Source organism: Epinephelus fuscoguttatus, linkage group LG14, assembly GCF_011397635.1.
Source record: "Epinephelus fuscoguttatus linkage group LG14, E.fuscoguttatus.final_Chr_v1".
In the NCBI taxonomy this organism is placed as follows: Eukaryota; Metazoa; Chordata; class Actinopteri; order Perciformes; family Serranidae; genus Epinephelus; species Epinephelus fuscoguttatus.
This window is the reverse complement of record NC_064765.1, coordinates 9,785,233-9,797,561: the sequence shown is the minus strand read 5'-3', so window position 1 is coordinate 9,797,561 and position 12,329 is coordinate 9,785,233. Positions and strand designations below refer to the sequence as shown.

Here is a 12,329-nt window from a genome sequence, read left to right as displayed (position 1 = left end):
TTTAAATGTCTTGTTTTGTTGGACCAGCATTTCAAAACCCCAAAATATTCAATTTACAACAAAATAAATCAGATAAAAGCAGAAAAAATACAGGGATTTTTCTTGAAAAATGACTGAAAATAGTTGCTAATTTTGTTTTTAGACTATTGACTAATTAATTGATTGACTAATCAGTTTCAGTCATTTATTATGGAGCTAAAAAATGCAAAACAATCTTAAGTTCACACTTCTAAAATATGAGTATTTGCTGCTTTTCTTCACTTCATATTATTTTTAATAGAATATTTAGAATATATTTTGGACTGTTGTTCAAACTTGATAAGCATTTTCTGACATTTAATGGACTAATTGATTAAACAATTAATTAAAAAAATATTTTAAATAAAAGATGCAGGCAAACGAGTCAATGAAAATTGTCCAATATGTCATTTTGGCCCCTGTTCCTTTTTACCATTGAATGTCTTTTTGTGGGATTTTTACTTGAAAAATGACATTTTAGTTCCAGCTTCTAAAATGTGATAATTTGCTTCTTTTCTTCATTTCATATTATTGTTAATAGAATTATTTTGGATTTTGGACTGTTGGTTGAACTAAGTAGGTGTTTTCTGACATTTTATGGACTAAATAATTAAACATTTAAATGAAAAAATGATTGACAGATGAGTCAATGATAATAGTCCAGTATCTGTCATTTTGACCCCTATTACTTTATACCATTGAGTGTCTTTTTATGTTTGCATCAAGTTAGTAAATCTCATCTCTTCGTTGCGTTTCCCTGCATCTGTCTGAGTAAGAGACACATTAATGTCGAGCAGGAAGCGCCTCGATCCTTGCTGACAGCTGAGCGTCTGTGGAAGTGACACTTGTCACTTTCTCTGAGCGTCACTGCAGCGTGTAGCATATAGGAAGCAAAGCAGAACGTGACTTTAATCCCTTTACTCTTCATCCTTTCATCCTGTAACAGTTTAATTTGATGTTCACAATCCCTCTTGTCTCTCTTTTTACTTCCTCCTCTCCTCTCTCACTATTCCCCTTTTCCTGTCTTCTCTTTCCTCTTCTCCTCTGCCCTTCTGCCTCCGTCCATTTCCCCTCTCATCTCTCCCTTCACTTTCCTTTCCCTCTTTCACCTCACGTCAGTATCATTAAATCATCTTCATGCACTTCCATAAGGACAAACTGTCATAGATTTTATGTCAGGGTCCTGACTGACTGTACAGCAGCCTGTGCTAAGGGGACAGGTTAGGTTAGGAGACTGCTGCCACCGTATCTCACAAGGCCAAAAGTGCCGCAGTGGCCTAATAATTACAACAGAAACAGATTGAAGGAGGTAATTTATTTCTCGAAGAGGCTGCAGGTCCTGCAGATGCGCTCACAGTACAATATGTGCAGCTGATGTGATACTGGAAGATACTGGCCCATTTTTTTAAATATCCTGTTTGGTTGTAGTCGGTGTTGGTGCAAAGGCAGAGATCCCTGCAGAGAAGTTGCTATTCCAGCATTGGCAAGAATTGCCTATGCTGCAGAGCACCCCAAAAAGGAAGATGGACTCATCAGGCTAAGTCTAAAACAGAGTCTGGCAATAAATGAAACAAAACACAGGTTAATATCAGCAAAGTATTTCAGAGATGGAGAGAAAATGTTGCAAGTAGCGTAGCCATCTTCTAACGAGAGTCAAAGGCTCACAACTGTGGCTTCAAGTTTATGTTTGTGTATCTAGAGAGAGCCTCGAATCGCAGTGTATCCTCCACCTTACTCCCCGCTGCTGCAGGCAACCTCACTGGGAGCAGCAACCTGAATAAAGCCAGCTTAAACCCCAGCTCCCTACCAAATAAACAAACTTTCTGTTGCTGCCCATACACTGGCTAGACCTGGTACTGCTGCTGGCCACCAGCCCGCGCCGAGACCCTGTGCGGGGTCAGTTGTGTAAGCTGAAATCAAGCCACTACAGCCGAAGGTCTAAGGTCCGATACCAAAGGTCTGTCTCTTGAGCTGCCGCCTGCTCTCCTCCCATTAAAGGAGTCCACAGTAGCAGGGAGTGAGGCAAAGGGACCATGGGGTGGCTATCTAGCTAGCTTGTCTCATTTGTGTTCAGAGAAAAAGCTCTACAATGAAATAAGATCAAATAAATCAGTGTGTGGGAAAGGGAGAGAGCGTAGAGCTGCAGGAGGAGGGTGTACTTTTAGATTCTGTTGTTTTTTTGTTGCCTTCTCCAGATTCCTGCTTACCCCAGTTTTGAAATATAAATATAAAAATTCCCATTTTAGTATCTGTTGTCAGGTTATGTAAGCAGCTCCTTTAATAACAAGAGTAGTAACATGTTTTAATGAGTCTCATGGCAACAGAGCAATTCTCTCACTCGAGTCCTTGGATGAAGAAATGTAATGTTCCCAACATGAATAGTAAGTGGAAAGTGTATTTCAATGCTCTGAGCATCAGTTTGTATTCATATTGCCCTCTCGTTGTTTGGGATTGTTTTAGCAGCGCTGTCGAGCTGCTGCGACTCTGCGTGATGACGTGTTTAATCACCATGACAGCCACATATGTCTGAGAGGACAGAGGACGGAGTTTGTTTCCCCCCGTGAGCTCAGTTCATCTCTGCTGCTGCAGAAACTGTGGCCCACTTTCACAGCCCGCTCTGCCCTCTACCGCTGTCCTGCACTCACCCTGCTCTCCCTCTCCTAATTCATTACTCCCACATCCCTACTCAAGATGCTTAATTTCCTCCCACCTCAAGCTGCTGCTGTCCCTTCAGTTTGTGTTAAATTCAGATGAATGAATCTTCCCCGCACTGATTATCCGCTGATCAGCCAGCAGAGCGTTATTGTTGGTGGCAGATTTTATATCTTACTCCGAGGCTGATTTATAGCAGATTTCAGGAAAGATGACTGGAATGCTGAGAGAAGCTGTTCAGCAGTCAGTGAGCGTCGAATCTGAGAGAAAAAGCGAAAGGAAGGAGCAGGGAAAGGGACAAGATACGAAAAAACTTGTCTGCAAAATTCCCCCACATGTATTGTCCTCTGTGAATTAAGAGATTGTGATTCCAGCTGCGTACGGAGGAGTGACAGCAACTCTGATTGTTAAGCAGGCAGTGACAGCAGTGAGAAACTCCTCCTGGAGCTCTGCCAGGCCACTGCAGGGGTGTGGATGTTCCAGGCTTGACACAGCAGGGAGGGTTTGTCCCCCAGCCAGAGAAATATAGACCGAATCATCAGAGCTGGAATGAGATTTCCTCCCACTGTAAAGCAAGAGAGGTTAAACACGGTCCAGGAGAATAATTAGAATATGATTAACTGCATCTCTAAATATTTACTTACTTGAAAATATTCTTTAATATTTAATCCTCTTAGAGCGCAGTCAGACCTGCAATTTGTTTCATTTGGTCGGAACATCGGAGCAGAAGTTGTATTTTTATATTCGGTTCATTTACATTCTGTCTTCGGGCGAATGGACTGACGCTTTGCAAGTCATTTCTGCAGCCTTTTACCGCAGATATTTTGGCAGAGTGGTGGAGGTCAAAACAAACATGATTCCACACTCTGTAACTTTTGCAAAAATGTTTTGACTTGTGTGCAGATTTTGCTTAAGTTTACCTTCCCTGGTGTTTGCAGCAGATAAGAGTGCATGAGGCAACAGCTGAAAAAGAGGAGACAAGATGTTCTTCAGTGATTCACAACTAAAATCCACATTTTCAGGAGTTTCTTTCTGCAGTTTGTTTGAAGGCGCCTGCGGTCAGTTGAAATTGTTTTCAGCTGCCCAAACAAACCGAACTGGGAACAGAAGTTTTAAGTTCCCTGAGGTTTGAATAAAGCACAGCAAACATGGTGTGGTGCCGGTAACATGAAGACTGTCTAAATAACCTGTAAAAACAAAGTGATTATAAAACAATCATCCTCTTTGATCCCTCTGTTCTGCTCATGTGCAGCCTAACCAGATCAAATGAAATGAAAGGAACCTGGATGTCAAGTGGTTAAAACATTGATCATTTACTGTGCTTGTGACACTAGGAGCCTGAGGATGATTCTGCCATTTTGATCTTAGTCAGTATATTTAAAAAGTTGCACACATAGTGAAAGGGAAGGGTGATATGAAAATTTAACACAGATTTGTCAACCAGTAGAAACTTAGCTGGATATCTGTGGATGATGAGGCCATTCAGTATGCAGGATTGCTTTATAGAGATACGAATACTGTGGTCTGTCAGGTTTTTATTTCACCTAAAACTCTTTCCCAATTTATATTCCAGAAAAAATGAATGTATTACCGTAATGGATCCAACTGGTCCAGCATCAGGGTCCACATTTCTCCTTAGCCATTAGTTTAAGGTCCACACAGTTTAATATATTCAGCTTCATACTTGTGTTTGGCCATATTGTCAAGCTAGTTTGCTGTCTCTGTTAAGTAGCTGTAGGTTATTTACTCTCTACAGCAGGAAACCGCACTTCAAAATAAAAGCTCTGTGCAGGAAATTCACTGTACTTTAAAATAAAGTGTGTTTTTTACAAACTTTACACATACACGAGTCACTTGTGGTCCATTCAGAATGGACCTGCAACCCACTTTTGGACTGAAACCTACCAGTTGGGAACCACTGCATTATGGTTTAGTAATATAAATGTGGCACAATGTCTGATCCATGCTGTACACCCATATTTTTTATGCTCTGATTGCAGCATTGAAAAGAGGGCTGTGTTAAAGGGACAGTTCACTCCAAAAGCTAGATTACATATTTTTCCTCTTACCTGTAGTGCTGTTTATCAATCTAGATTGTTTTGGAATCTTGTGATACCGGCTGTCAAGATGTCTGCCTTCTCTCAAAGCACCAAAAAACTACATTTGAAAAACTCAACATCAATGTCTCTTTCCAGAAATCATAACTCAGCTACTCAAAATAATCCACAGACCTTGTTGTGAGCAGTTTCATGTAGGAACTATTTTCTTTCTACTGAGCTACATCCACCAACTGTATGACAGCGCAGAAGGAAGTGTGCATCTACTCATGGACAAGAGGCTCATGCTTGTCACAGCACAAGATGTAAACATAAATGGCGTCCTCCTGGCTGAGCTGTCATCTTAGCTAGCTCAATGGTGCTAGGTGAGCTAGCAGCAGTCCTTCTGCGTCGTGATACAGTTGGTGGGTGTAGTTTGGTAGAAAGAAATTAGTTCCTACATGAAACTGCTCACAACAAGGTCTGTGGATTATCTCGAGTAACCGGGTCAGTAACTTTGCAATAAGGCATTGCTGTTGATTTTTGAGCACCATAAGCTGGGTACCATCTAGTTCCATTATATTGGAGAGAAGACAGACATCTCTACAGCTGATATCTCCAACACTCGACAACTCACACCAAAATAATCTAAGTTAATTGAAAGCACTACAGGTAAGAGTAAAAATACGTATATTTTGATTTTGGGGTGAACTGTCCCTTTAAAGCACACTCTATGTGTTGTACATTAATGCTACATACTGTTAACTGAATTATCTCTGAGTGTATTAAAGTGTTTACTTTCCTGTGATGTGTCAGAGGTGCAGTACTTGCATACTGATGGGCTGCGACTGCAGTCATCAGTAAATCATCTTCATGTGTACTGTCGGTCTGCAGTGAGGATTTTCCTCTCCATTCAGCCTTGGAGCCCCTCAGATAGCAACAGTGAAGTTTCTGTTACCTAGCAACCCTCGGTCCAGCGCCTCCATTTATTTCACACTGTTGCGACGAGGCTCTGTGGACATCAGTAGTGTTGGCTGTGCAGGGGGAATCTCCCGGGTCTATCAAATATCCGATCAAATCAATCAGATATGTTGTTGTGTGTGTGATAAGGAGGGTTTCTTTTATTGATCTCAAAGTGCTCCCTTGAATTCAGGTCAAGTTAGGGGAAGATAAATTATGAATATGGATAGGGGAGAAATAAAAACTTAGTAAAGGTATAGATTTTTCTGTTTTCTGAGGCAAAAATCTATGATTGCGTACAGGGAATTAAAAATTTGTATATGTTGTGATTCTGTAGCAACTCAGAAAGACAAAGATCTTTCAGAGCAGTCTCATCTCTGATGTAATCGTTGATACTGACGACCGTTCACACGTACGAAGACCAAATGTCACTGTCCTTCCGTTAACGTCAATAACAGGATCAAGTCGCCGGTGTCCCGTCAGCCTCCTCTTCCTCCAGCGATCTGTGTGCGACTCTCAAGAGGAGAACAATTACTCAATCAATCACTTTGACAATCCTGCCGCTAATCTCATTATTGGTATTCCTCCTGGTCGTCTCATTCAGATTCTCTTGGTCCATTAACAGCCTTGTTTAATCAGCCTCCTCCCTCCATTCACCTCTTTTCTCTCTCTGTCCTTCCTCCTTTGATTGTCGCCATATTTTCTTGTCTCAAGCTCTCTGTGCATCCATCTTTCTTCTCCTTTACTCTTCTTTGTCTCTCCTCTTCCTTCATTCATCAACATTTCTGACACCATCTGCATATTTACTCCCCTTTAATTTCTCTAGATCTCCAGTCTTTCCCCATCTTTCCTGCCCTATTTACACTCCACAGCTCTCACACACTTTACTAAACCCTCTCTTTGCATTTTATTCATGTTGCACTCCAGAGTGATAACATGAAAAGGGTGATGATTAACATATGATTATCTTCCTTATGCTTGTTGTTGTTGCTGTAGAACTTTTCCCTCGTGGCTGCTTCTTATTTTCTCATCCCCCTCTTTTTTTTTATTACACCTTTGTTCCCAGGTGGTTCGGGATCAGATCTCCCACTGTACGGTGAAGCTGCGTCAGACCACAGGGCTGATGGAGTACTGTCTGGAGGTCATCAAAGAGAACGACCCCAGTGGTTTCCTGCAGGTAAGATGCACAACAGTACAAGTCTCTTTCTCCACTACAGCCCCAGCTTTTTCATGCTTGTTTACTTGTGTTTGCCTATGATCCCTCGTCACGGTTTGTATTCATCTGCGATTCATGATCAGTTCAGAAAAGAATGTTTTCTCTTGCAATCATGTTTTTTCTCTGAATAAGTGAAATTATTCTTGAATTCACAAAAAAGGGAAAGATTTGGGAAAAGTCAGGAAATTTTAGATAATGTTGTAGTTCCCCATGGCTCTGTTCTCAGTCCTCTTTTGTTCAACATCAATACGGGCTCCGATTATAGAAAACAAACTATTGTGCTATAACTATGCAGACGACACACATATTTATATAACAACATCACCAGGTGGCTGTGGTCTTATACAAACACTGTAAGTAAGTGCATTCAACAAATCAATGATTGGCTGTGCCAAAGTGTTCCTTGGCAGCATTTTTGGCAGAACATTGCTATCAGCCGATATTCTCCTTGTTGACTGTCATCAACTTAAGATGACATGCATCGATGGCAGTGACTGTTTTTCTGTTGTGTCACATTAATATTGCAACAAGAAACATGTTTGGGAAGAAAAGAGATCTTCTTCAGGAGGCATTCAGGACAAAAACTGACATGTCACGGGACGCCTCCTATTGTTACACGCTACAACAAATCCATGTTGAAATTGGCAGTAGGAGAGCTAGTTAACATTAGCTGTTAGCTGTTAGCAGCTGAAATTAACAGCTCATGGAGGTTGCATTGGGTTACATGATGATACATTCAAGCTCTAGTCAGTAAAAATAAGTATTGAGTGAATGTAAATTACAACATTGTCTTGATATGTTCAAATGTAATCTTGCAAAATGTAGTTTTTGGTGAGAAACTTGAGTAAATATAGTCATTTGAAGGAGAAATTTGTTGATGTTTTCACAGGATTATAAAATAGATGTTATCAAGGGAATAATAATAAATTATATGTCATTAAAACGACTTTTGAAGCAGTAAAAAAAGATGTTTTTCATGTGCTGAATGACTTTAAAACAGTTCAGGGTTTTTTTTTTTTCATAATGAAGATTTCTTTGTTTCCCCTGCACCAAAAGGGGAATGAAAAACAACAAAAAACAGCAGCAAAAAAACCCAAAAACGTGCGTATCAGCTATCAGACAAATTGCTATTTTAAATCTCAGTGTTGGCCCAGAATGGATGCATCCATATTCTCTAGTTAAACAAAAAAGGTAAAACTGAAATTACGGATTTGGATTATTATTTATTATTTTGGACCAAAATAACAAAAGTTTCAAAAGCGCTCAGCTTCAGTCAGTAACATTAAAGACCACAAATCAGAAGTCTTGATGGAGTCACCGACCCATATTTAGTAAAACCTCTCCATGCATTTATCTTTAACAGGCTTGACCACTGACTTTGTCTAAAAAGTTGACAGACGGCTGATTTAGAGTCCTCACTTAAACTGGGAGAGCCTTTAACATTCTTTTGTTTATTATCTTTGTCATTTGTTCTACTGGCTTTAAAAGTACTGAAAAGTTTAGAGCCAAAACACATTTCTGATCTGCTGCTCCATTACAAACCATCCAGACCTCTCAGATGCTCCGGGGCCAACACAGAGATGTGGCAAACTTCCAGAAAACTTGATGTAGAGTTAATGTAAAGTGGTGGTGATCTGTTTTGAATTTTGTGTTTTTAAAGCTGCAATTTTCAAACGTTTTGTTTCTTGAAGTGGTGAGTTTAGTGACATGGGTAGAAAACATGCTTTAAAAAGAGCAATTCAAAATCTGTAAATAACGAGCTGCAAATATGACTCAGACCAAATATATTTTTAGATAAAGCTGACTTTAGTTCAAAGTAAAAATAATAGATGCAGTAAAGTTACAGTTTGTTTCTTGCCTGGAGAAGTTTTTACTGGCTTCGCTGAGCAATTTCAGCCTGTTAAAATCAAACTTATTTGACATCTGTGATTTAAGTTCAACAGTTTTATGGCTGAAAAACATCAGTGTGGTGTTTTTGCAACTGAATCGGTTGAGATGACCAGCAAACACAGCGTCACAGTATAGTAATGTATGAGCTTGATATTGGCCTGTGTGGAGGGACCGTCTTAAATGAATGAACTGAAACTCAACATTAGAATTAAAATACAAAATGTAGTGTAGTGTTTTTTCTGGTCCCCAGTCCAGTAATGATGAGTGACACAACTGTGCATTAATTTGTTGTCCTCAGATCTCCGATGCTTTAATCCGGAGGGTCCTCATGACAGAGGGACAGTGGGGGAAGGGAACCCTCACCCCCAGGATGACCAGCGACTTCGACCTCACTCTGGACAGCGGACCCCTCCTGCAGACCATCCACCAGCTGGACTTTGTCCAGATGAAAGGTAAGAAGAGAGGAGATAATGGGCACAAACACCTGAAGGGTTATCCAAGAGTGTTTTCAGGATCATACTTATATGAACTTGTATTCAGCTGGAAACCAATGTATATGGGTGTTTAGTGGTGTTGTTGATGGATTCAGGTCCAAGTCTTGACACTTCAGTGCAAAATATTTTAATTCTGCATATTGAATTCAGTTATGTATCACAACTGCCCTCTACTGGTTGAAACCTGGCTATTGCAATGGAATTTTCCCATTGGCTGATCTGGTGGCAGGTAACATAATGGGTGGCAGCTTTCGTCAGATAAAACACCTTGCGCTAGAAAGCTGCTCTTGATTGGTCAGAATTTCCATGTGGGAAAAATCCAGGAAGTAAACCAAATGTTGAAGAAAAGTACACTTGCAAGATAAATGTGACACTTTCTAATGTCACAATGGAGGGACAACTACGCAGGTTGATTTTAGCTGAGACCACCTCTTCAAGAAGGTCTCAGGCTGGTTGTTTCGGTGTGCACCTGAGTGTGATTGCTGTGTTCACACCTGCCCAAACAAACCACACTTAGGGGGCAAATGAACTTGAGTTCACAGGGCAGGTGTGAAAGCACCTTTTGCTCACAGAGATTACTCATACATTTACTTTATTATTTGAAAATTTAAGCCACGTTTAACATGCGAGCTCATGTCTTCTCTGCTGAAGATGATAAGTCCCTACCAGCCATTCAAAAAGCTGTTCTGTACACAGACAGATTTCTGTCATGAAAAATCACTATCATATACTGGCAGTGTTTGCAGCATTGAATCCTGAGTTTATCGAAACTCATAATAATTTTACCTAGGCAAAAAATATTAATGAAAACCTAATTATACTGTGATGTTTCTGTTTGCTGTGTTTTTCTAAAATGTATTATTGACACTAATGAGTTTGTTTTTTTGGAAGAGAGTGCCCTCTTTTTCTGTGACACATTCCCTTGTGTTTGCAATTGCAATTTAGAGACAGTTTGTTCTAGCATATGACCTCTTTATTTTTTAAAAACACAAATTATTTTACAACTGAATGAGTTATTTGAGTCAGAGAAGTAGCTGGATGTGGGCTCAGACATTAGTGTGTGCTTCAAACAATATGATATCTCTGACACACAGCAGGTGTTTGCTAAAATATTCGGTAAATCACTCAGAAAGTGGAGAAAGTTTGGTGTGTTTATATTCATGATTCGGCAGCCTTTGATTAGTGTGTTATGGATTCATATATTCATTATAGAATTTATAAATGATAAATATTGAGCAGGTCTTCAGGCACTGCAGAATCATATTCAGTGTGTGTTCATGCACGTGCGGCCGACCTTTCATATCTCAGTTTGCTGTAATCTGGCCTGGTTTCTCCCCTCCTCAGTCCCAGCTGCTCCCATACTCCAGCTGGAGGAATGCTGCACTCAGAACAACAGTGCCACATTGTCATGGAAACAGCCACCGCTCTCCACCATCGCCGTGGACGGATACATCCTGGAGCTGGACGATGGAAACATGGGGCCGTTCAGGGTAGGTACCCCCCCTGCAGGTAGTCTTTCTTTCTCCGCCCACTAAGATTTATCTGACGACTTTAACAGAAGACAAACATTAGTTTTACTCATAAAGGCCCAACAGGGGAATCTTTGTTGGATTTACATTTAGATCACAAGACATGAAGTGAAAAACAGGACCAGTTAGAGTAATAATTCACCTTTACAGAACACCACCCGCTTCTCTCTCAACAAAGACCCCTTCATTTGGTGCCAGGGAGGACAGCAGCTCAGCCAGGGGGGATGTGAAAGCAATGCTTTGTTGCTGAAATCCCTCGATTGCTTTCTCGTACTGCACACACACTGAGTGATATGAGCACAGGTCATGTGACACACTGTAGCGTGGCGTTGAATGACACAATGTCAGGAGAAAGGGTCTGTAATGCAGCTGCCAGCTGGGATGATCCCACAGGAAGTGTGATCTGGGATCAAAGCAGTATTCATACCCTCTCAGAGGTTCACCATGTAATCCATCCAGCTAAGACCCTCCACTGCTACCTATACATTGAGGCTGCTGCTTTGTTATAATGGCAACTTAAACCTACTATACAATACAGTCAGGACAGTGGAGGAGAATATCAGTGTCTGACCTCTTAACTCGTAAAGAGTTCCACCATATAGTACGGTAGGCCTGTTGACTCTAATAACAATCAGTCTTTCCATTTTCTTACAGGTTAACTCAAATATTTTCCAACCTGGACTCCATTTTTCTATGTTTTTGTGTCTGAGTGACTAATGGGATCAACAGCTTTTGAAACTGGTCCAGTGAAAAGCGAGAGCTCGGATAAACAAGCTGCAATTTAACCTGTCAACATCAATGTACATCTACTAAAAGTGTTATTTTTGCCACTGACAGGCTCAGGTTATTATTATAATTGTCTGTCAGCATTATGGAAAGGATCCCGACAGAGACAGACCTTTCTGTGAAAGGGTGGGTTCCTTTTTGTTTATCCAGAAACAGCCCTGAAATCGCCGTCACCAAACCCACCAGACTCCATTTAAATAAACAATCATTTTATCGTTGTAAAACACACTTTATTTAGAATCTGCAGTAACAAAATAAAACTCATCCAAACCGTCTTGGTTTGTCTTCCTCTGTTCAAACAATCACCAACTCTGGTTTGGTTGAAATAGATCCTTAATTCATCCGGTTATATATGAAAATATGCTGGCTCTGTATATGCTAAAATAGTGGTGGCTTTGGTGACAGCAATATCCAGGCTGTTTCTGGTTAAACAAAAAGGATCTTACTCTAAAACAAAAAACGTCTATCTCTGAGGGGATCCTTTCCGTACTGTTCCCAGACACTTAAATAATCCGAGCCTGTCAGTTGCAAAGACAAGCACTCTCTCACTCAATGCTGTATAATAATAATTTCCAAAAAAATGTTTTTCCCATTAATCACTTTGACACAATAACAATAGTCTAAAATAGTCTCCAGGTTGAAAAATACCAAAGGTACAATTTAAAGCGATGTAAACTAAACTAAAGATATTTTTTATTGTTGCCAACCTGCTTTGTGAGTAGGAAATTAGTCCTGTTGCTATTTTTCG

At 40.3% G+C, this 12,329-nt stretch overlaps 1 protein-coding gene across 2 annotated transcripts in view; it reads left to right on the top strand.

Annotated features, from left to right (window-relative positions):
* trim9 (tripartite motif containing 9) overlaps positions 1–12,329 on the top strand; it is a 58,658-nt gene that overhangs the window by 29,390 nt on the left and 16,939 nt on the right. For both annotated transcript variants that reach the window (XM_049595677.1, XM_049595676.1), the window contains exons 4-6: positions 6,733–6,843; positions 9,071–9,224; positions 10,611–10,756. In XM_049595677.1, coding sequence (XP_049451634.1) covers positions 6,733–6,843; positions 9,071–9,224; positions 10,611–10,756 — 411 coding nt within the window. The remainder of the gene's footprint in view (positions 1–6,732; positions 6,844–9,070; positions 9,225–10,610; positions 10,757–12,329) is intronic.